The 25,387-nt window shown below is 43.3% G+C and overlaps 1 protein-coding gene across 3 annotated transcripts in view; it reads left to right on the top strand.

Moving 5' to 3' along the window:
* Nucleotides 1-3,687: 3,687 nt before the first annotated feature.
* Nucleotides 3,688-25,387, top strand: part of plppr2a (phospholipid phosphatase related 2a) — a 48,363-nt gene continuing 26,663 nt past the window's right edge. The window contains exons 1-2 of one of the 3 annotated variants that reach the window (XM_047572422.1): nucleotides 3,688-4,173; nucleotides 9,862-9,989. In XM_047572422.1, the coding sequence (XP_047428378.1) occupies nucleotides 9,921-9,989 (69 nt within the window). In that variant the 5' untranslated portion in view covers nucleotides 3,688-4,173; nucleotides 9,862-9,920. The remainder of the gene's footprint in view (nucleotides 4,174-9,861; nucleotides 9,990-25,387) is intronic. The other 2 variants (XM_047572423.1, XM_047572425.1) reach the window with 2 other exon arrangements.

Genomic DNA, 25,387 nt, shown 5'->3' with positions numbered 1-25,387 from the left:
GATTAATGAATTGCCCCTGCAGATCACAGCTGGAGCCCTTGGCATAATGATCCCGGCTGTATATATGTGTGTGTGTGTGTGTGTTGGCGTGGTGAGCTGGTGTTTGGGGAGCTGGGCAGGGGGGAGGATTTGTGTTGTAATGGGGTTGGGGGTGGTCATGTTTTCATATGTGCAAGGTGTGTTAAGAAGATGCGCTTAGAGTTAAATATCACATTCCAGTTTGTATCGTGTGGTCACTGTAGCTTTGTATGTACCTGGCTTTGTGGTGGACAGCCATGTTTTTCGCAGTCTGCCCGACTGGTACAGCCAAAAACAATAATTCACCATTTTCTGCAATCCGCTGCAGTCCATGCACTTTGTTTACATTGCCGAGTGCCTCCAACATGGCGACATCCAAATTTATGAAGAGCTGATGATCCACTGTGAAAATCCTCTATAGATGGAAACGTTGGAAAAGGCAACCTGAATGGTCAATTAAGACACATACATTTACAGATAAGACATTTAATTAGCTTAATCAATCTGAAAACAGGTTGAAACAGTCAAAGCTAAAAGTATTTAACAGTTGAAATGTTCTAAATGTGCTAACCGTGATAGTAAACACTAATGTTTGCTTAGCCGCATGAAAACATTATTAATTTATAGAATTTTTGAATAACGTCCAGTGTAAAATCACTTAAACCGAATATGAACACAACTGATGGCGCGGTTCACGGAGGAGTTCTGTTCAGCTACTTTGAAGTACTTTATTCTTGACACATTTTTGCCTCTAGCTGTTGTTGACTCGACTCATTGCTTGAACTTCTTGCAGAGGTGTTTAAATGACCCTGAATTGATAAACTGGTGAATAATTTAAACAAGCCACGCGCTGTATTGAGTGCCAGCGTGCAGTAAAGGTAAAGGAACACATCCAGATGTCCAGGTGCTTTTGGACGCTTGCATTCATGCGTGCATGCGACGCAGATATGCAGCATATAGGCATCACTATGTTCTGGTTGTGCAGAGTGCGTGAATGAGTAAATGTGTTAATGCATACACTAGGCAACATAAAAGTTACTTCCCACTGACTAAATCTGTTTTTTTTTTATTCTTTCTGTGCATGGTACTGTGTGCAAATACGAGGTTTCCGTGGAAACAACAAATGCACCCCGCGAGCACAGCTCAGCAAAATCTCCTCGAGTTCTGCGTCTCTTTTTTGAGAGTTTGAATGAGGGTGGGTTACATTGCAGGACGATGCGAGCAGCCAGAGTGGGGGATGGACGGGGACGTGGAGCAGGGTATACATGGCCTGGAGGAGAGCACACCCATGGGACGAACATCCAATGTGTCGTAAACCATAACGACCCCATAACGGGCAGATTTCTCATTTCCACGACGCTCGGGCCATATCTCATCCGCCACTATGACAATCCCACTGAGACCCATGCGAGCCAGGCCAGCACACTCAGCACTTGGAGGAGGGGAAGTGGAACCTTGTGAGGTGATAATTCGGAAGGAGTGAGTTTCATTTACACATATATGTGGAAAGGTTAGATCTGATTCCTTCATTCCTCCAGTCCTTATTGGATTTGTCGGTTTCCTTTTGTGGTGTTTTTCTTCCGTATTTCTTGCTATTTCAACCATTTCACCAGCTCGGGGACATAAATCACGAGGGGTTTTATTTTCGTCTCTTTCCTGATATATTATCATTTCTGAAATAGGTCAGGGGCTGTGTGCATGAAATAATGCTGGTAGATATTAATGCCTCTGAGGTGATGCTATATTAATGAAGAGTGGGCTGTGCAGAAGCCACTAGCAGCCCCAGCTAACTAAAACACTCAAGATCAACCTCTTGGTTCATTTAACATTAATGTCATCATCCAGAGGGTGGGACAGACAGGGCAGATCAAATAACTAGTTTCTGATCAAAGCTCCTTGCAAAACGGGATAAGATCCAGTAACTGAAGCTTTGACGTTATTATTTTTCAATTTTTTCAACTCCACCAATGACTGAAAATCAGTCTTCGAGGTAAACCATCGTACACATAAGAAACCTCCGTTAAGTGGAATTAGCCGGTGCTTTTCTCTACTGTGACAAGTCAAAGGATGTTTCTCTTACAACCTATTTCCTTGGTTGTGTTCAACTCCAAGTCCAAACTCTGAACGTTGGTAGGACACATCACTGTCATCCTTTTGGAACAAAAGTGTATTTGATGTCAACTGTGAAAGTTCTGGTGCATCCCTGGTGAAACAAGGCTAGGACTTTTAAGGAATTCTCTGAAATATTTTGGGAACTCTTGGTCAAATTGTGCTTACTTGCCAAGACATGGATCAGGAAATGTCAAACAAATCAAGTTACCTGGTCTTAGCCTTGGTTTAGAAATGCCACCACCTCCATGATGGTACAGTAAATATGAAATATGGAGGTAAAGCTTTCAGTTTACCAGTAAGAAAAGTCCTACCCAAGCTTGGGCGTTCAGAGTAGAACCAGTTCTGTTTAGCATCAAAAGGGTGCAGTGGGGGGGCGGTTCGGGCATCTGTTAAAGACTTTTCTTGGGCACCTCTCTTTGGAGATGTTGGGAGAAGACCTTCGGTGTAGACCCAAACTTTGCTGGTAAGATGTGAACCTTGGATCTCTTGGGAGTAACCAGGGAGAGGGACTTCTGGGATGCCATGCTTAGCCTGTTTCCACCAAATTGAATGAACAAAACTGAAAGGATATATAAACGGTAAACATGAAGCTGATGGCCAGTTAGCTTAGCATTAACGTGGGAAAAGGTATGGAACAGCTAACACGGTTCCGTCCAGTGGTCAACGGCAATGCCAGTGTCACTTATCCAATTTAAAATTACATTGCGTTAATATTCTCATTGACTACAATAAATGGGGGAAAGATTCCAGACAGTACAACTAATGCTAGCAATGAAGGAGTATCATTAGCCAAAACTGCCGGCCACCAAAGTTTCTAGGGTTCATTTGCTGAGGATGACAAATGTCTGTACGACATCTCGCAGCAATCCCTGTAGCAGATATTGCTGCCTGACCCTGAGCGGTGCATATTCACAGGGACGTTACTCATTTTCTGACATTGCTGCTATAAACATCCGTCTCCTCTCTGCAGCTGTCAGCGTGGCATTGTCCCGGCCCTGTGCAGAGACGCGGCTCATCAGGAGTGGCATAGTTTTTTTTTCGCGGCAGGAAGTGCCCTCAGCTGTTTCACGGTTCAAGGTGATGCATTGTTTTAATAAGCCGTTCTGGCCGATGTGGATCTGATCGCGACCTGTTCGCCCGAGATATTTGTCAGCGCATAATTGCGAACCTTCATCCTTCGGTCTTTAACGGTGACGCACACACGTACTTTTCCATCCGGTCTGGTACCAGCTCGGACCTGAGATGTTGCACGTGTTCCCAGAAGAGTAGATCAATAGCAGTGTATCGTTAACCCACATCCAGAGTGGGCTGTGACGGAGGCATGCAGCACACACACACACACATACACACACACGCACACTCATTCACATTGTCTCCTGAATCTGCAGAATTCCTTCATCCCTGTTTCCTCTTAGGTCAGGTTCACGTCCATGCCCGCAGAGAGAAGGGGATAGAAGGGAAGGAAAGAGAAAGGGGAGGCTAAACAAGCTTTGAATACAAATGAGCTGACACACATAACACACACCCTCCTTCCCTCCCCTCTCTCCTCTCCCTCCCTCTCTCTCTCTCTCCCTCCATCTCACACACACACACACACACTCTCACTCCCTCACATGTTCGCGCACCCTCTCCATCTCCTCCTCCTCCGTGTCTCCTCGGCCGGCTCGCCGTTGCACGGGAGGAGATTTCCACTCCGGCCACTTGATTTATTAGGCGTCGCTGGAATGAGCTGATTTGAAAAGAAAAAAAGAAGAAATAAAAAAAAAAGGAGGGCAAGTGTTTCCTGTGCATGTGTGCAAGAGGTCTGGAGACAGAGCGGAGACGTCTCTCTTCGTCTCACGCTTCGCTGTGGACCAGGAGGCAGCGCGAGGGGAGAGGAGAGGGAAGAGAGGAAGAAGAAGAAGAGGTGGAGGAGGAGGAAGAAGAAGAAGAAGGGACGCACATCTGGGTGGAAGGAGATTTTGGTGTCATTTGTTCTGACATGGCCATCGCGTAGGAATCTGGTGCCACGGCAACCGTCAGCTTGGAGACGAGGTATCCAAGGTGAGGATGCAAGGAATGAGGGATGGATGGAGGGCAGGTTTTCCTCCTCTGGTAACAGAAGTCTCTGTTTTGTGTTTTGCATGTTTTCTACATTTTTTTATCCCCCTCAGAGTGTATGTGTTGTGGTAGTAGTGGCAGTGATGGAGGTGATGCAGGGAGGGGGGGGGCGGGGGTCTCTCAGAGGTATTCTGTATTATCTGCTGGTATTCCCCAAACAGAAGCCCTAATTACCCACCGCTGGGTAAATCCTATTACGGTTTTACTCTCATCCTTTAACATGTTCTTAAAATAGTAGGGAGGGATTGCCACGTTCTGGGAGGAGGAGGCGGTGTGAGGGTGGGGGGGGGCTCTGCTGTTTGTTTCGACTCAGGTGTGCCGCTCATATGTGTGCACACATAAGTGCATGGCTTGCTGTATACGCTGAGTGTGCCAGGATCTGGCTTGAAGAGAGATTGGTTTGACAGTTGCAGGGTAAAAAAAAATGGCCACGCTGCAGAAACATTTGAAAAAAAATAAATAAATAAATGTGTCTTGACTTCAGGTAAATTATTTAAAAGAAAAAATCGTGGTCACAATGTGGCAGAGCCTCGGATCTTTATCTGAGGCATAGGTAGAAACGGAGCACTGGCTGTGAGTGACAGTTGGGGGTTTTAACGCTGCATTACTGCTGCACCTTCCTTTAGTGTGTTACCGCCACACTCATGTGGACGTGTGCGTAGAAGGATGCTGGATCTCCAGGAGCATTATGTGGCAAGCACGATCCAGGCTGCCCAATTAGCCCTTGTCCGTGTGTGTGTGTGTGTTCACGTGCACGGGGCTGTGTACTGTATGTCCTGGGGCAGGGTGCTGGACTGCAGAGGCAGCAGAGAGGACATATGGCTGCCTGGGTCTCTACCGTTTGACTGGAGTCCTGAGAGCAGCGGGGGGATTCGGATGTCCTGCCCTCCCTGATGTGTGTGACTTGGTGTGAGCGTAACGGCGTTAATTCAACTTTCCCAGCTCGCTTTGCTTCTCTGGCCTCTCCACCATTTTAAAAATTTTTTTTTTTTAGTTTAGACATATTTGCCAGTGTGTGTGTGTGTGTGTGTGTGTGATAGGAGTGAGCTCGGCTCTTTTTATTTGTTCCACTCCATCAGTGTCTCTGCTGTCACGTTGGTTTGATTCGCTCTGATTGATAGATGGACTATCAGATTAGGCCTCTGTCTCTTATCAGATCAAATCCAGCTGAACTCTTTCTTCCTCCCGCGCCGTCACTCGCTAATCAGTGAAGTCCAACCAGCATTTGGTTACACGTTACCCTCATCAGTCTAAAGTAGTTTTTAACATCATTATACATTTATTACTTTGATAATTTAGGAATCAGCCTTTGTTCCTCCAAAATAAGGTTCAAACAGAATTGAATTGGTTTGTTCTTCCTTTCCTCCAAAGAAAGTCTAATTTGGTCCATGCCATAAATTTGCAAAGACTTTAGCTGAAATTTCTCAGCAGAAGTAAATGCTATTCCTAATTTTTACCACTGTTTTAGTAAGATAAGTCGACAACACAGCACCCAGAGCACCAAACCTGAAATTTGAGGTTGTCCATAAAAAGTCTTGTAAAAGGATGAACATTTTCATAATATATTTGTTCTTCTTTGCACTAAACAAAGGGAATAATTAGAGTTGGTTAAAGGGTGTATTTCTGTACATCTCACCTGTTTATGTTATAATTAAACTTAAAGTCATTCATAATTAATGGATCGGTTGCTGTGCAAATTCTGTGGGTTTGTTGCACAGAAGGTTCACCTATGTTTATTTAAAGTCTGGGCATATTAGTTTAATGAAGTTGGGATTGAAGGTGCGGTAAAGTTACTTTACCTCTGTTCACTTTAGAACTGGAGTGTCATGTTTTAGATGGACCTTCTTTTACCTCGTCTGTGAAGGTTCTCAGTCATCCAGATCATGGTAATCCAAAAAAGCGTTGAATAAGGTCAGCTGGACTTGTAGAATTTCTTGAAGACGTTTCGCCACTCATCCGAGTAGCTTCTTCAGTTCTGATGAACTAGTGGGAAATTGAGGTTTAAATAGGAAAAACTCTGTGGGTAGCACCCACCAGAAACTTGCTTGACCAGAAACTGGAGTCACTAATGGAGTCAGCCATTATGGTAATTAGTGACTCCAGTTTCTGGTCAAGCAAGTTTCTGGCGGGTGCTACCCACAGAGTTTTTCCTATTTAAACCTCAATTTCCCACTAGTTCATCAGAACTGAAGAAGCTACTCGGATGAGTGGCGAAACGTCTTCAAGAAATTCTACAAGTCCAGCTGACCTTATTCAACGCTTTTTTGGATAACTTCTTTTACCTCTGTTTTTGGCCTCTACCAACTCTGAAGGGAAATGTCCGGCTCTTTGGCTGCTACTTTAAAAGATTAGCATTATGCTCTTGGTTAAGTTTTCTAGTCTGTGCTAACCAGATATAGTCGGTGTTTAGGTCTAACTCACAATAAAACTCTGTAGCTTCATCACGTTTTTTACTTTCGCTTTGGAAAATATGTGAATGTATGTAGCTGATATTTCAAGTAACTTTTATGCCGCTGATTATCATGACTGCCTACAAGGACAGTGGGATTAAGATGATCTCCATCACCTTCTAGCTTCATCACTACCTTCTGCTTATTGACCAGTGGACAGATTTTCCCACGCCAGTGAAGTCCCCCTAACCAGCACTTGGAGACATCACTTATTCCAAATGGGACATCTCAGAAGACTCCACACCCTCATAGGGGACATGAATTAAGGTTAATTATCCCCATTGTTTCAGTTAAATCATCTGCAGCTCGGTGTCTCCGGCCACCTGAGTAGCTTCTCCCAGAGCGCGGTTACATCTTCAGCGAATGTGACTCACAACTCATGCGAGTACTTTCTCAGCCGGTGGCCCAAACTGTGGGAGAGTGTCTCTTTGAGCTGCCTCCCACCCGAGGAAATGAAACAGTGAAGTAACACTTCCCGTCCGCCTCTCGAGGAGAAGAAACAGGAATGAGTCCTCCCTCTGTCTCTTCCTCTTCTCCTCACTGCTGGTTTCCATTACCTCTGGCTTCTGCTTGTTCACCCCGACAGCTACTTCTTTTTTTTTTGGACAAGTATCACATCATACACAAAACACACACACACTCAAAAGTCCCAACCAGCCCCTCTCTAAAAGCAGTCTCGCTTGGCACGTTGCATTGTTCCGAGGGCTGCTAAGAGCTTGGCGTCATGCCTTATTCATCCCCGAGGCCTATTCTTTCTACGAGACTACAAAGAATTAGGAGGACGAAAGCTCTCCAGCACATAACACAACACTCAGCAGCAGAATAGAGGTCAACCCGAAAACTTCTGGGAAACAAAGAGTCGTCTCATTCCCTCTCCTCTGCCCTTTAGATATTTCATGTTTTTTAATAAAAATCCATCCAACAGGTGAATCAGGGTCCGTACCACGGCTGTGGAAGATTTAGGTTCAGCGGTGTCATGGATAAAAACCTGGAAGACAACACCAAACCTTTGGCGAGCACTCCTACGCAAATTTGACGCTGTTTGCAAAGTGTGATCACACGTAGCTGCTGCAGGCAGGCTCGCTGTAGTACAACGCCGAAGTACTTGCGCTGAGTTTCTCTCCTCTGCTTGTTTGTCTTGGGGGTTGAAATGGGAATAGAGACGTCTCTGATCAAAGCAGACGTGTTGCAGCTTTAAGGAATACTTTGACATTTTGGGAAACAAGCTTACAAGCTTAGCTTAGCAAAGTTTTGGAAATGGGAGGAGATAGGTTGTCTGGATCTGTACAATCTGTACCAATTTCTTCATTCGGTGCAAATATACATTCATCATTACACAGGATGAGATGTTACAGTCCATTGAGCAAAGATCTGAGGCCAAACACATTTAGAAGCCCAGTCCACCTGAAAAACCGACCAGCAGGCTAGCAGTCAGCTACCAGCTAGCAATCAACAAGAAGACACCAGCTAACTAGCCTAGCCGACAGCAGTAGATAAGAAGTGATGGGATGTGCGACTACATGTCAACCAACACTTCTCCCCTCTGCGAAACATGAGGCAAAACACATTTAGAAACCCAGTTCAACCAAGAGAAAAAAGAAAAATAAATGAACAGTCAGCCACCAACTAGCAACCAACAAGAAGACACCAGCTAACTAGCCTAGCCAACAGCAAGTTCTTTAAGTTTAATAATGATAATAAAGCTAAACCATCCGAGCAGTGTACCCTGTATATATTCTATATGCCATGACTTACTTGACAAAACATAACAAATCAGGCGCTTGTTAAAGAAGTATTGCTATAAATCTGTCTACTTTCTAGCTAACAGCACCTTGCTAAGTCAGCTAGCTTTGATGAGCTGGTTGGACGCCATCTGTCAAGTTACTTAAGCTTTTCATTGTTCCCCAGGTCAAATTTGACCCATCTTCAATGTTCCTATATCACATAAGTTCATATAAACGTGGTCTAGTGCCCATGGATTCTGCAAAGAAGTGTCTAATATATAATAATTAGTTGAAAAGAAGTTTGTACCCCCACCACAGCAGGATACAGCCTCACAGCACAAGTCGTTAGCCTGGCCTAGATTCACTGGTGCCCAAACTGATGAAGTATCTCTGGGATTTCATTTTTGGTCCAGGAGAACAAACGCTGCATGGACTGGAAGACAATGTGAGAGTAAAGCAGGACTCAGAATAAATGGGTGTAAATACAGTCGTTTCAAGCAGATTTTTGTCCTAAATTCAGTCGATGTAGAAGGCTGGCCCAGACCTCACTTGCAATCGAGGGTTTACTGAACCGTGTGTACAGCCACTCGATTAGCAAACATATGTGACATTTAGGATCTAACATCTGGATGATTACCTTGTCTCATGGTAAACATTTAGCCCGCCTTCTATTGTAAACCAGTCAAACTTACAATACTCACCTCCTGACTGAAGATTATCATGAATATCACAAAGTTACAACAAGTTCTTGTTCTGTGATTTCTTGGATGGTTCTCAAACCAGCTTCCATGTGCATCCTGTTGTTTGTGCAAGTCATTTAATATTTGTGTGTTTGATAATGTTGATTTTAGTTTCCCAAGGATGCATGTGTGCACTCATCCTCGGGTTCTTACAACAGAAGTATTTAGCTATTAAAATTCATTCATTTGTTTCTGTGAAAGCCTGTGTTGTAACATGCATCCTTCACAGTGAATGTTTGCAGTTTGCTAGCACATTAGGTCAGCGCTAATCTGCCTCGCTGCTACACTGGATATATAGGTCCACACACAGTGCACATAAGATGTAAACTGACTGTTGTGTACTTGTACAAACTGCACTACTGTATCATGGGCTGTTTCACACTCTTTCACCTGTTTTCAGAGTTTATTTATTCACTGTTTGTTCTTCTTCCGTTGTTGCTGCACAACGCTTAAAATTTTTAACAAAAGAAATGCTGCTTCGGTGAACTCGGCTGTAAAATGCAAATATCCCAAAGTGCCAAGAAATGAGTTCACTTTTAGTGCACGTGTAAAATATTCACTAATACAACTATAAATATACAATGAAGAGGTGACACTGAAACAATATGCTGGGTAAACTGTAAAGAGAGAGGGAACGGCACATAAAGGAAAGCCCCTGAATCTCATTTGTCGTAAATGGATTACACTTAATCTTGCTCTCTGACCTCTTTTCCTCAGGATAAGGAGATAGAGAGTCGGGCCGGTTCCACGGGACGTTAAAGGCAACTGGGAGAAGGATGGCAGCGGAGGAGAAGTCGGGCGTGAAGAGCAGCAGCTCCATCGTTCCCTGCTTCCTGTTTGTGGAGGTAAGCAGCTTGAACGTGCCAAGTTATCACCGACAGGTTTCCTTCCGATGCTGCATCACGTAATTTCCTATTTCCGATAGAGGGTCTGCACATGACATCACAGCAAGCTCCATGGTTACGGCCACCGAGTTTCAAAAAGTGACAGTTGAGCAGGGAGATAAGCTGCATTAGTATGAGTCATAGGCTTTAATAGCTCTAAATCGCTATAAATCTCTGGATTATGAAGAAACAACTGGAATTCAGGCACATTTAGTGTCAGGTAATATTAATGTTACTTCTCAGTAAAGCTCTGAGCACTAGCATCTTTTATTTATCTACATTGATCATAACTGAAACGAACTAAAACTAACTTAAACTAACTGAAACTTTTCTAAATCCATACTAGTTCGTATGGATCCTTGTTGAGTCCAATTGTCCTTAATTTGATCTGATAATCCACATTTTTCCCGGTCTATTTACTGCTACATTTCACCATGTTTTGCCACTCAGGGGGGCGTGGCCCCACGTGGCAGTGACGTCAATAGATACCCTCTATTGGGAAGGTTTAGCTCGATCTAACCTCCCAGCTCGATGCACTTTCCTCGTACCTGTGCGCCTAAATATTTCAGGCTGAACGTTAGAGTCTGGGACAGCTCTGCAAACACACTGACATTCTCACTGTGTCATACACCCTGCCCTGTTCCAGCACCGGGGGCTGTTGAGGCTCTGTAAAGTGGCTACAGTTGTTCTGTTGGCGTGTCGAGAGTTTTTTCGGCGTATTTGTGACCTGCATGATTCATCGAGGTGCTTGCGGATGTCGCGGCAGAGACAGAGTGGGCTTTAAGGCTGTCGCGCCGTGGGATTTGGAGTCGTGTCGTACAGATCGCGCAAAAAAAAAGGTCGCTGTCCACGGGAGGCCGCGAACACTCAGACAGACACACTAATGCACTTCGCGCACGTACCGCCTCATCCCTTGTGGGAGGCGCGCTCTGCATTGTTCATGAGGGCGGTCGGACAAATGACTCACAGGGCGGTGGAAGTCCGAGAGCCGCCACCAAACTGTAACTGAGGTGGAGAAAAGCATGAACTGGTGAGGTAATCGGTGGTCTGTAATCTGATTAGATAAACCAGGCAGTCCAGACACTAAACCGTCATGTTTTCAGATGGAGTACTTAAAGCATTCAAGGCGTTGTTCTTCATAATTCAGCAGCTCTTGCAAGTTTTCTTTTTATATAGTTAGCCACGATTTACCTGGAAACTTCATTGAGTCTTGTCCACACGACACTTTGTGTCTTCCTGGCTCTTGAGGAGGAACCAGGATAGCATGACTGTGAAACACTCGTCCCTCTGGTTATAATACACAGTAAAATCTGCAGTAGGGACCCCCCTGCCTACTATATGTGTTCAATATTAAACTCAGCCTAGTGCTATTTACCTTGGATGAATGGATGCTGATGGGAACTAGCTACACGGCTAGCTTCTCTTCTGCTAATTTGGCAGCATGCTTCTGGGATTTCACCTGGTTCTCGGCCAATTGCGGGGAACCTGTCAGAGTCAGAGTGTAATATGCAGCCTCATGATTGGCTCAGCAGCGATAGGGGCGGGGACTACTGTGTGCAGGAGGCTTAGATTGACACCGACTAGTGTGTTCAGACGGCTCCTGTATTGTTGAATGAGTGAAGTGCTGACTGAAAGATAACATCTTCCTCCAAAGATTTTGCGACTTCCCCTGCAGTATCCCCATGGACCCCCTAAGGGTCGCAGCCCCCCTATTGAAGACCTGTGCATGAGGTCCCTTCACTATATGTCTCCCACACAATTGTTGTTGCTGTTTTGGGGATGTTTAGCAGATACTTTTTTGACTTCCTTTGTCCTGTACGATGTGTTTTTTTCTATGGTTTCTTTAAAATGTGATGACGCTGATGTTCACTGTCGTCAAAGCAGCTGAAATTTTCTGAACCTAACCCATACAATCGGGGTTATTTAATTTTGGATGGGTCAAACACACCCATAATGTGCTAATCTGATCTGATGCAGTCAGAGCACTGAGCCGCTGATAATATGAATAGTTTGAAAGTCTTCTCTTACTGCTGACGTCGAGCAGACAACATCACAGAGCTTTCCCTCACGCTCTCTTTTCTTTTTGAAGGTCTAATTTCCATTCTGGCATCAAAGTTTTTTTTTGCAGAACAATAGCTTTCTAACTCTTACATCTAGAACATATTGCCTTTGCCTTACATGCAGTCAAGTGCAGTGATGAAAGGGGGGAAATTATTTAGCTGGACAGCTGAACGAGTAGGTAGGCTTTTATGCATTTTAGGTTTTAGACAGGTTTTATATCTGTCACACGGTGATGATGATATAATCAGAAACTTAAGAGGTGAAAATTGTAAAGTTCTGGATTGAAAACGATGGAAGAAATCTATTCAGCCGAAGAAAGGATTTCATTTACCACTACTGTTTTTATGCATCTGTCCTTTGAAATCTGTATCTTTCCGCTTCTACTTAACAACTCGTTTCGTGTCGCACGTTTCTGCAGAGATCCACTCACACTCCCATTAGCGATTCAGAGGAATTCAGATCACAGGCTCAGTGCTACCTGAGCTGCTAAGGTTTGGCACCCTGGAGCTTCTCGCTGTGAATCAACAGTGTTGACCACTGAGCCACTCTACTGCCTTAAACGAGATTACAGTATTGACTGTGAGCTGCTACAGTGATTACTGTCAGCACAACAGCAAGAGGCATTCAGGTTTGATTTATACTCCTGTTTGCATACTCTGCGGTTGTGGTTATCTGCATTAATTTCTTATGGATACATACACCGATCAGGCATAACATTATGACCACCCTCCTGATATTGTGTACTGTAGGTCTCCCTTGTGCCTCCAAAACAGTTTTGATTCATCAGAGAATGGGCATGGGAACTTCTGGGGGGGTGCTGTGTAGTTTGGCAATAGGATGTTGTTAGTGGGTCCTATGGGTTGATCAGTTTGGGATCTAATGAATTTGGAGGCCAGGTCAACACCTTGTGCTGTTTTTCATGTTTTGTGAGTTGTTCCTAAGCCGTTTTTGTGTGTGCTGGGGATGGCTGCTGCCATCAAGGAGTGTCATTGCTATGAGGTTGGGGTGTCCGGTCTGGTCTAGGTGGGTGCTACGTGTCTAAGTAACAAAAAGTGTCCCAGCAGAACAGGGGCGATTCTAGGGTCAGAGCTTTAGAGGTCAATAAAGATAGGCAACCCTGCCTAAGAGTCGTCTTAACATAGACAGACCTTTTTTTTTCCGATTCTTATTTTTAGGGATGCTGTCAAAGTTAAAAGATGCTTGAGCACCACTAAAAATAGTATGGACATGCCTATGCAGCAGAGCACTGAATTGTCACAAGATGGTCAATGTTGTTTACTTTTCCTGTCCGTGGTCTTAATGTTGTGGCTGATCAGTTTTTACACAAACCATGAAATGAAAAAACTGCCTATCAAACCCACCACGGCCCCCCAGACTCCTTCGCCCTCCACCTCCTTTTATGTGTTTGCGTGTGGTTGTGAGGTGACGGCGATCCATACCGAGCCAGAAGGACCCGCTCCTTTATTTACCCCCGCCGCACACATCACCTCATCAGCAGTTACCATGGAAACCAATCAGCCAGACTCACTCCCTCTCCGTCTCCCCTCTCTTTCTCCCGACTCCTTTCATCCTCCCGGCCCTAATCACGAGTCACAACCTTTTCTGTCGCAGCTAGCCACTCAGCCATCTTGCTCCGCGTGGCTCGCCAATTCCCTCCATTTTGCTCCATCATTTCCCGTTTTACAGTGCGAGACCTCTCCTTGGTCTCAGCTATTGGCGACATTTCTGCCGGCCACTCCGGATATCGTCGCCGCCTTTCATTAGTTTATCTTTAATCCCGTTTCACCGCGTATCATCTCGGCTCCTCTTCTAATCCAGTTCTCTAATTTTTTTTTTTTCAGTCTATTATTTGTTAGTCATCCGCAGACGAGGGCAGAATGTGTGTTTGAAGTTAATCTGCTGCACACTCGAATGAAGACGTGTAATGGAGAATGCAGTTTCTATTTCCTTTCTTATCCAGACCAGTGAAGCAGTGAACATTAAAGCTACGATCTACCACTCACTACACTTTTTATGGCTCTTCTCATCGGTCTGTACAGAGGCTGTTTGAGACTTTTTAATATTGGCTGAAATTTGGTCACACTGCAGTAGGTGTAATTTGTATTTTAGCCTTCATAGTATATGTGAAAGGCTAAAATATGATGTCGATTGTATCTGGGAAATAAATAACAGTCCTTGAAACTCCGTCCGTTCTCCCAGAGCAATTTGTCAACCTGAAACAAAGATTTTGCAACGGAAAGTTTGTGTGTTCGCTCTGTCGAGTTAATCAGAGACAGAGTTGAGTTGTTTACAGCAAAATGATTCTGATTGGTTGGAGGACGATACAATTGGGTGCAAATTATTATTATTTTCTTCTCTGTATTGGTTGAAACACGCTCGAAAATGAAATCCAAACTGCATCTTACCAGACTGATATTCTCTCAGAATTGAGTCTGGCTGGCAATTTGTATGTATCCATTGGAAATATATGTTTACATTATACTTTTAATATATATAATTAACTCATATACTGTCTTTAACTTAAATTATTAATTGTACACAATATTTACATATATTTATATCCAGATTTACTGCACATTTTTTATATCATTTGGTATATTCTATCTATCTATCTATCTATCTATCTATCTATCTATCTATCTATCTATCTATCTATCTATCTATCTATCTATCTATCTGTGCTGAATCTACTAGGTTAATAAGCTCTATACAAATATTCTGCATCTGTTTACATTCATGCTGCACATTCTTTGCTTGACGTTAATTCCTCCACCAGGGGGCACTGCTGTAACACAGCTGAGGCTCTCCCTCAAGTTTTCTCCAATAAGTTTTGTTTTGAGCTCTTCGGTGTTTTTTCCGTAGTTTTGACCCCGATCTATCAACGGGAGTTTCGACGCACCCATCACCAGTGCGCCGTTTTCTCGCTTAATTCACTTTGACACACACAAAATAATCCTCCTGGAGAGCGTCATCGCACGTGCACATCAGACTCACGGGCCTCATTAACACCTGAGTGACACGCGGAGATTAGACCTAGAGCACTTCAGCGTCTTGGGCTGACTCCTCCGCCTCTAAAAATAGTCCGATGTGTTTGGTGATGAAGGGGAAGGGGAGTCTCCTCCTCAGTTGATCCAACGCCGACCCTTCCTCACACAATCAAACGCTCACATACAGCCTGGAACTTGCGGAGGTAGCGCATCCGCTCGAACAAAGACGTGATCATCCAGAGCATCTGAGGTGTCATTACGCAAATTACATTACAGTCAACGAGAGCAGCTTTTTTTTCGTACTTCGTGATGTTGTGATACAAAAAACCCTTGAAAACTATTAAATCTGCCCTCAATTAAATGATAATAGAATATGAGTCTCTCATTTCGCTAATTTTTTTTTCATTAGTCTCCTAACCATACAGCCATTAGAGTTTAGTACTTTTCATTAGTTTTTATTTTTATATCAGTTTTCGTTTTCAGTTCGGTTTGGTTTTTAATTAGTTTGGTTAGTTAGATCAGCCACAACATTATGACCAGGAGAACTAAGTAACTTTGACCATCTTGTTACAACTCAGTGTTCTGCTGGGACCTGGTGTTTGTGTAGATGTTACTTGTACCACCCACCCAAAAATGATAATCCACAGAGGCCCCTCCCCTCAAGCCATGGGACCAAAGACCCCCCACTGACAACACTGTGTTGCCACTGGTGATGTTTCCTGAAGAGAGGTGTTGAAGCTCAGTGTGGTGGCTGTGGTCGTCGGCCATCTTGGCAAATTAAAAACGGGATAAAAAGATGCAGCGTGGGTGGAGCTGAGGTGGGACAGTGACTCTCTTTATGCACTTTCAGCTAAATTACTTCAGTGGATTTAGGGGGAAAAAGCTGTGGTTTCAGTTAAAAGACTCTTTCATGGGGTCAGATTAATCAGGCAATATGCTAATGATCCTAACTCCGAGCAGGAGATTTGCATAAACGCTGCATAAACGCAGGTCGTTTCAGTAGCCTTAAGAAAAAACGACTACTACTACAAATAATTTTGTTTTTTCTTTTTTTAGTTTCCAACCGGCCTGCTGAACATAGTGAAACAGTTGGCGCCTAAAGAGCCAGACATTTCCCCACAGACACGCAGCTATCTGGAGCTCAAGTCAAACTATGGTGTTTTGACCAGATAACACTTTAAAATTAAAATCTGATTCATCCCGCGCCGATGTAGTCACCCATGACGAACAGTTCACCATCAACCACACCGTACCCTTTCTAATTACTGCTTTGCGCTCTGACTCCGTCTCTGACATTGCTTATTCATGAGGAGTGAATAACACGCCGATCGCTGATTACTGAATGACTCGGCAGACTCGGAGCATGGTGGAGCTCGGGGGGGGGGGGGGGGGGGGGGGGGGCTTTGCCCGGTAATGGCTGTTTTTGCTGCAGTGTAATCTCTGTAATGTGCACACGCAGAGTTCCCCTCCCGTGGTGAAGTGTGCACTGCAGAGGTGAGTATCCGCCTGCACCGGAGAACACACTTCATTGTTGTGTTATCTGTTTAGTAAAGCACTTTGTGCGATGAGAATGATTTTTTTTTAATGGGGAATAGAAGGGCGATTAAAGCGAATGCTCCCGTCATCTCTTTTTTTTCCCGTCCCATTGGATTTATTTCTCTTCAGCCATGTTTTTCAAGTTAAATACAATAGAAAATAAATCTCTTGTTCTCCCCAACTCATAAACAAACACACACAAAAGAAACGTTGGCTGAAACTCTCCAACTCAGCCCTATCCCATCATCCTCTCACCCTCTTTCATTCCCCGAACACCTCTTTTTTTTGTGTCTTTCCCTTCTGGGACTCCAGCATCTATCTCAATGCGCCATTGGCTCAGGCACGTCCTCTTTCCAACTCCCACCGCGCCACATTTTTCACTCCCAAGCACTCCACCTCGCCGTTTCCCAGCCCTCGTTTTCATTCATTTGCAAACGACTGACAAGCGTTCCAGGGTCATTTTCACACAAAAGCCATTTATTCTGCCGGCGGAAGCCTATTTATCAGGTTCTCCTCCGTCTGGGGTGTTTGTGTGGACTGGGTTCACGAGCCAGCTTTGAAACATCATTGTTTTAATATCGCTGTTTGTCATCATTTAAGCAAGATATCGATGGAAGGAGCGACGGCGCAGGGAGAATGGACCGTTAAGAGGCAGGCGGCGAACGCATTTGGCTGATCTACGCCGACATTAATCCAGATTAAATGTAGACTCTGAGACTTCTGGGGTTTCATGCTGAATCAGTGATAATAAGAAGGAGTGTATTCAGATCAGCACAAGCTGCTGATTCATTAGCTTCTCAAAGCTTCATGGGATGTAAAAGTTAGCGTACGCCCCCTAGTGCAGGAGGAGTCATCAATGCTTTATAGCAGGGGTCTTCAACATTTTTCAGGCGTAGGATCGATAAGTGATTTGAGAATTGATGTTAGAGCATAAAGACGTGGTATCGATATTTCAGTATCGACCCGCACATCATTAGTAGGCAACATCTGGATCCTAACATCTGTCTAAACTTTGATTATTAACACAGTCAAAAAAGTCTCCAATCAAACAAAATTCAGAAAAAAAAATATAAACACTGCCCCAAATCATAAAGATGCAGATTTGCAGTTTTATCACATGTGGTTGGCAATTTGCGGTGCAATTTGTACTTTCAACACGGCCAATAAAATCACAAATAACCTGCACAATTATTAGAAATTACTATGCGGGAGGTGGACGACGAAACCCACGTTTATCATTATTTTCAGATGTGGGCCAGTCATTTTGATGATCGTATCCGTGTATACTACGAATATTAGCATCTGGGAGCTCACAGAGTGGCTGCTAGCATTTCCTCTTTTCGGCATTGACCACGCCCACTTTAGATTTCCAACCAATCACTGAGGAGTTCTCAGACACCACTCGAGAAAAAAGTTTTACCCGGTTGATGTGTTGAGAACAAGCTGCGAGAACGAAATTACGCCATTTTGAGAAAGTATTTCATCGGACGTACAATTAGTTTACGCCCTAAAGTGCAGGATGAGTCATCAACATTTGCTCAATCGCTTTCCAGAAAAAAAATACTTTTTAAACATCTACTAAACAACTTTTTTTTTGTCATTGATGGGCCAGATGCTGTTGTGGAGGATGCGTATCATATCAAAACCATTCTCACGCTCATTCTAATTTAATGGAGACTTTAAGCATCATAAAACACTCTTACGGGCCTGGACGACACTTTGTGTGGTCAGCTTTTGAGGAGCTGGATTGCTGCGTCTGTGTCTGTTTCAAGATTTCAGCATTTGGAGGGGTTTTCTTTTTCCGTCTCCAAGTCCCATCAGTCCCGGCCTCAGCGGGAAGCCTCTCATGCATTTAGAGTGACAGATTAGAGATCAGCACAGACCACTGAGCTATTTCGGCTCCTGCTGCGAAGCTCTAGTTAGCGCCGTCCGCCTGTTGGTTTCCAGTTCAAACGAGATAGCCCACATTAGGACGATGGGACTCTTCCTGTGTGTGGAACGGGGTCGTGGCATTTCTTTTGTTAAACGAAATGTGGAGAGGTGAAAGGAAGAAACAGGAGTGGGAGCGCAGTGGGTGCGTGGGTGGTGTTGGTGGTTGCACTGGCGCTGGTATTGGATGGTGGGAGTTTTTTTTTATTTTATTTTATTTTATTTTATTATTTTTTTTGGCTTTAAACCTAGTCAGAGAAAGAGACTCCAACACACTGTCAAAACAACACAGGGTCACCGTCTTCCAATATCAAACATGTTCCTTTCTGGAAAGTGAAGCAGAGGAAATCAGATACACCACCTATTGTGTTTTTGTTCTGTCTCTGCTTTAACATTGAAGAGCTTGAAAACTGCTGAGGGCTGTTTTGTCATGTGTACTGCAGTAACTATGACTCCATTTGCATATAGCAATTCATAGCTTCTATAATGTGACTGCATTTTACATTGACAGCATGTGGATTTTTATCTATAAGGGGTTGTACAGACTAGTTCATGGGTCTTCAACAGAGTGTCAGTGACCCCTGGGGTGTCCACGAAGCTACTACAGTGGCGTCTTTGGTTGATTAGACATTTTTATATATATTTTTAAATATATATTTATTGTATTTGCTGCATTTCCATTACCCCTGGAAATCAAGTGTCAACCTCCAGGTCTGAGCAATAAAACCTAAAACCTAAAAAAAAGGTGCAAGTGGAAAAAACTGCAGTTCATCAAGTCACCACTTGAGGCTCCAAAAGGGAGCAAATGGCCATAGACCTCCATGTTAAAAAGCCCAAATTTACAGCATTATTAAACAGGTTTACAGCCTGGTTTTGGTCTCGATGGTTTATTTCACTATTTCAATTTATTTCTAACTCATTCGTTTATTTTTTTTTTTATTAAGGTTTAAAATTCTGCATAATTAAGAGAGTTCCTGCTTTGACTGACAGGCCTGAGCTAACAGGGTGGGCGGGTCTCAACGTCCATGTCCATTTTTGAGGTTCAGAATGGGTGACATCATGATGGGTTTGTCCATAGTATATACAGTCATTGCTTGAAATGCGGAAAACCTAAATATCGCAATAAAAAAATGGTAATGGAAACGCCTACATTTCAAAAAACCTCTCAAATATCTAAAGCTAAAACATTTTTACGCTCTCATGAGGTGGTTTTTCATACGCATCGACCATAAAAGTTTAACACAAAAGTGCAATAGAAACTCTTTTTTCGCATTTCCCAGTTGTGAGGTATCGGCAAGACTTTATGTGAGTCGCAGCTCGTCCGCAAAACACAAATCACAATTGTACTTTATCGAAATTTCAGAAATATCGCTTTTATTAATCAAAAAAACTGTAATGGAAACGAGATTTCTATGAGTCTGAGAAGAAATAACATTTACGAATAGAGCTGTGGTAACATTACCCGACTACACCTCAAATGTTGCACCTGTTCCCCAGCACCCACCCTCTCTGTCTACACCACATAATTACCCATCACATTCTCCTTCCCTTTCTATTTTACCTCAATTTTCCCTCCTTTGTCTTCTTTTCAGCATCCTTCATTTTTCTATTGTTTTTTTTTTTTGTTTTTTTTCCCCCTCCTCCTCCAGGACTCCTGACATACCGGCCAGGTGCAGTGTACCGTGCGTTTATGGTAGGCCTCTTAATGGACAGCATGTGTCTAACGGCGGACCCCTGTGCCTCGTCCGCCCTTCTGCTCTAAATCCTCCGTCGGTAAAACACAAAACTGCTCTTTCAGGCAACACGGCTTTAACGGCATCCAGGGACACGAGAGGACCGCCCGAGAACCAGAACAACACAGAAAGACGGGCGGGAACCATGACCCTGGTTAGAGCCTCGTCGCTGCTGCTCATCCCATTTATTTATTTATCTGGATCCCCGTTAGTCACTACCAAGAGTAACGACTACTGGAGGTTGTAGCGCTGCAAATTGTAACATTAAAATAAATAAATCTTTACTGTTTTAAATGTAAAGAACTAAGAGTAAAGGAATAGAAGATCGGCAGGTACGGCGCTGGATGTTTTTCCGCTTGGCTTCTATGAGTGTGTTTGATTTACAGCACAGGAAGAGGGTAGTATGCTTTCCTGCAAAATATAACTGTCTATCAAAGGGGAAGTGCACCTTTAATCGCCTACTTGGTCCTTTAAATTTGTAGAAAAGACACTTACATTCTTGTAATGCAACTCTTCTTTTGCATAAGATATTTAGACCCAGTTTAATTGGTGGTTGACTCATAATTTGAGATGTTTTTCTTTTTAATATCTCTCACACAAGTCCCCCAAACGAATGGATTTAAAATCACATATATATATATATCACAGTAAATACAGCGAGACTGAGAAAAATGTGGATTGTCAGATTAAATTAAGGACAACTGGACTCGACAATGATCTACACAAACTAGTCTGGATCTAAGCTAAGTGGCTTAGCTTCAGTTTCAGTTAGTATTAGTTCATTTCAGTTATGGTAAATGGAGCTAAATAAAAGATGCTAATGCTAAGAGCTTTACTGAGAAGTAATGTGCCATACAATACTGTAGCATCAGACCGGACGTTAGAAGGATGACGAGGAGTGATCACAAATACTCCTTTTATTGTTTTATTGTTATTTATTGTTGGAACTGAAATAGTCACAACCCAAGGTTTCGATGCCTGGATTCCAGTTTTCTTTTTTTAATATATCTATAAAAATATATCTCTGACTGCTTTTTAAATTTGTTGGTTCACACAAATTTGTTGTCGCACAACAGCTCTCCACATTTTTTAAAATTAATTTTACTATTAAAGCCTGTGATTGAAACTAATGTTATTTTCAAATGCAAACCCATGACGTTAAGAACAGCTAGCTCTGTCCACCAAACAAAGTTTGACTTAGAAACATTTGAGGCAATGTGCAAGAGGGTTACCTAGCCAACCAGAGCTAGTGAACATCCAGAAACTGACTGTCGGCTGCGAAGTTAAAGGAATAGAGTGAATCGGCGTATGTATGCGAAAAGAACTTCCGTATTTTGTGAGAGATTTTCTAGTTGCCAGCACCTAGTGGTGATAGTTGGTATTGCACCCCAACACTCCACTTCCGCATTGGCTTTACTGTTAGTCGATGGCTATATTCATCTTTCATGTCCAGTCTTTGCTTGTACTGGGTTCTAGTAGGATTACCAGCTAACGCTAGCATGGTAAATTATAGCCGCACAAGCTAGAGTTAGCACACTATAATAATAATTACTGTACGCTGGTGTGCGCTCTCCTTGGTTACTGGAGCCTCCCTGCAAACACATAATCATGGCAAAGTGAATGGCTATAAAACTAGTACATTAGCCGGCATGCTTTTGCTTTCTTGTCTAGAGGACAAAGCCCACAGCCACCGAGCAAGTTTGTAGCACCATGTCGGAACACTTTCTCTTTATGCATCTTGTGAGCTACACAGCTTGGTTCCTTGTCATGCTGTGTTTGCTCTGCATTTGTGCAACAGGGTATAAAGCACACCCTTGTGGCTAATCAAAATGAAACTGCTAATAAGGACTGTGCTGTGCTCCTGGCGTTGCAAGGCTCCTAATGTAATAGCGTTTGTTTGCATTGTAAAAGTGGTAAAAAAGGCAAAGTGCTGTATTGTCTTTGCTACGAATGGACAAACCTACGTCCTCTTTGCCTCGAGAGAGATCGCAAACCTATAATTAGATACAAGTCCATCATGACAGAAACGTCACCTCACATTGATAAACTATTAATATACTTAATTAACTATGACTGACCATGTAAAGCTGCCTATTCCTATTAGGGTCTAGATGCGTGTGAGCGTGCTTTGTATTCAGGGGTAGGAAGCAGGGGTAGTGATCTTATTCTAAGATCTCTAGTTCAGCAGCAAGTTCTAAGTTCACTTGCTGCTGTTTTCCTTGACTGGTTCCCAAAATGTTTTTAATACATTAGGTTCTGGGGCATACTCTTTTTTTATATTATTATTTAAAGGCATCTATCAGTTTGGTTAAAAGAAAATAACACAGGTACAACAGGGTAGTCATTTGAGAAAAGGGCAAGATCTCATCCCGTAGTGCTGTTGGGAATGTGACCCCTCTCAGAGGGTGAGTACCTGCTGAATACAGTTGCCCTTTCGGAGCAAGACAAAGTGTAGCTTGATGTTAATTTTCTTGACTTGCTTGGCCTGAGCTCTTGAGACTTGCATATCTTGTGTGTAACATAATCTCCTACGTTGCTCGCCATGTTGTATCCACATTTAGAATAGACAAACCAGTCACTGATTGTAGTTTTAGAGCCACCATAGGTATCCTTAACGGCTGTTACAAACTCCGCGAGAGGCAAGAAATTTGTTTTTGTGACTCGTCCACTGCAAATTCACGTCATTTTGTTCTTGCAGCTTGTCGTGAACACATAAAACAGGCAGAACTTACTCTCGTGGGGGGTCGTGGGGGTCTCGTGGAGTGGGTGTGCTTAATGCAGAAAACGGGAAATGCTAGCAGCTAGTATTCGTAGTTATTTGTGAACATCCGACATCCGAAAATAATAAGAAATGCATGTCTCATCGTCCATCTCCCGTATCCCCCACAGTGTTTAGCACATGTGACATATGCTGCAGTGGGAGGGGACTACGAGGTCTTCCTTTGCATGAACTAACTTAGTTCTTGTTGTCGAGGTGAGCAAAAAACAAATTTCTTGCTTCTTGTGGAGTATGTAATGGGCACCACACACTCAGAAAGGGAAGGATAAGTACAACGTATTTTTGTTGGGTACAATTCCCCACATCACCACTAGATGTCCTAAATCCTACTCAGTGGACCTTTAAGTTTAAGCCATTTGACCGACTTATTTGTAACATGTTATTTTACATTTATTCAAACTAAATTTGTGTTGACAAGCAGAGAATTGTACAATTCTGAAGGTGAAATTGGATTTTATGTTATCTAACTGCATAAATATTTGGGACATTTTGGCAAGGACTGCAGACTCCAGTCCGTCGCCCCCAGCCTAACCATCTTACATGAAACGTCTTACATGCAGGGCTGTTTCAAGACAGTCTGGGGGCCCCAGGCAAGAGGCACCTCGGGAGCCCCATTAGGAAGACTCCCAATGTGTCGTTGTTGCAGTGTCTAAGGGGGTTTCAAGTTGTGTCGCTGATTACCGACCAAATGTCAGCAGTCCCCGGGAGTCCCTAGAAAGCCGCTAGAAAGCAGCGTCTATAGGGGTTCCATCATTGTCACTGATATGAACCAATATCAATATGGAGAACCCCTTCCAGCCCGGAGCCCCAGGCTGAATGTCTGCTTGCAGTGGCCCTGCTTACATGATACATCCTGAACTGTGAAATTTGTGTACCCTTGAATTGCTCAGTTGTCCTCCATGCATATAGAGGACAGTGCTGGCTAGTCTGTCTGTCCAGACTGAATGAGAAGATCCCTTATCCAGTAGACAGAGCTTTGATAGTACACCATTAACTACTAAAAATGTTTTTTCCAGGAAAATCTCTCAACATAGATTCATTTGATTTGCACAAAATTGTATGCGTATCTGAGTATTTCTCTTGCACAGGATTTAGCATCTGTATGACAAAGAACTACTGTGGCGTTGCATTTAGCTGATCTTTCACAACGTGCCACCATCTAATCTTATCTGGGCTAGATCAGATTTTAGAATCCAATTAGCAGTTTCTAAATCTGTGACTTTCCATTATTGATATTTTACCAACTATCCTCTCACAAATTGTAATGACTGAATTTGTGAGTGAGGGAAAAAAAACATCCTATGGGCTTGGTAGCTATTACCATGACAGCACAATGTTCTCGTGTCAAATTAATTGACAGCTCTGCTGTTTGAAAATGAAAATGTGCACATCTGTTGGAACAAAACTGTTTAATTATGATGTAGGGCAATTCAGGACACACGCAACCAATGCAAATTCACTTTCACTTAGCCAGAGAGCAGTAAACAAAGTGAAATAAACGTATTTACTGAGCATTTAAGAGTCATACACATAAAGGTACCTCATCTTTAAATGTGTGAATGTAGTATATCCCCACTGTGTTTTCATTTCAAGTAGATCAGACATGATTAGTCTAATCAATGAAGAGAGTTTTTCATAGTGCCATACTGAAGTCAATGAAAACCCAATTTTCTGTACGACTTGTTCAAGAACAGACGCATAAGCTTCCCGGTACCTGAAATAATTGAGTTACTTTATAATGTCGGTGCGTAATGAGTCGTGCTAATGCCTTGATGATGTGACGAGCAGAAAGTATATTTTCAAAGCGGCAGGGGAAGGCGATGATGCTCTCAGGAGCTGGAGAATAAAAGACGACACTCCTCAGTCTTCGCTTTTCATACTGCTAACAAGCAACCCCACGTCTCCTAGTGACAGCTCCGAACTTGAACTGTCTTAATGTGACCTTTCATCTTGTCAAGCCTCGGCTCTTTTTTTTCTTCCTTCCGTATTGATCTCCTCTTCCATCTCTGCGCTCAAATAGGCCAGAGCGGGGTTCTAACCTCTCTAGACCTTCCCTTTTCTCTGTTGCTGTTTTTTTTTTTTTTTTGTGATGGGGTCGGGAAAGAACAATGGGAAGAGGAGCATGGAGGAAGAGTGTGAAGGCGTGCTGGAGGGAGGGCCGGGCGTGAATAAGATGCTGTCACACACACATCAGAGGTGATAAAAACGCAACATGCGTACAACTGGATAATCTGGACAATCGCCGCCACCTCAGTCCCCATTTTCCATCCTTTTAAAAGCTGCAGATTCTTTTGGCACAGTTACCCTTGATTTCCTGCTGCTTTTTGTTCTGGT

The sequence above is a fragment of the Mugil cephalus genome, chromosome 20 (genome assembly GCF_022458985.1).
Source record: "Mugil cephalus isolate CIBA_MC_2020 chromosome 20, CIBA_Mcephalus_1.1, whole genome shotgun sequence".
Classification (NCBI taxonomy): Eukaryota; Metazoa; Chordata; class Actinopteri; order Mugiliformes; family Mugilidae; genus Mugil; species Mugil cephalus.
Note: the sequence above shows the minus strand (reverse complement) of the source record. Positions and strands in the feature narration are given on the sequence as shown.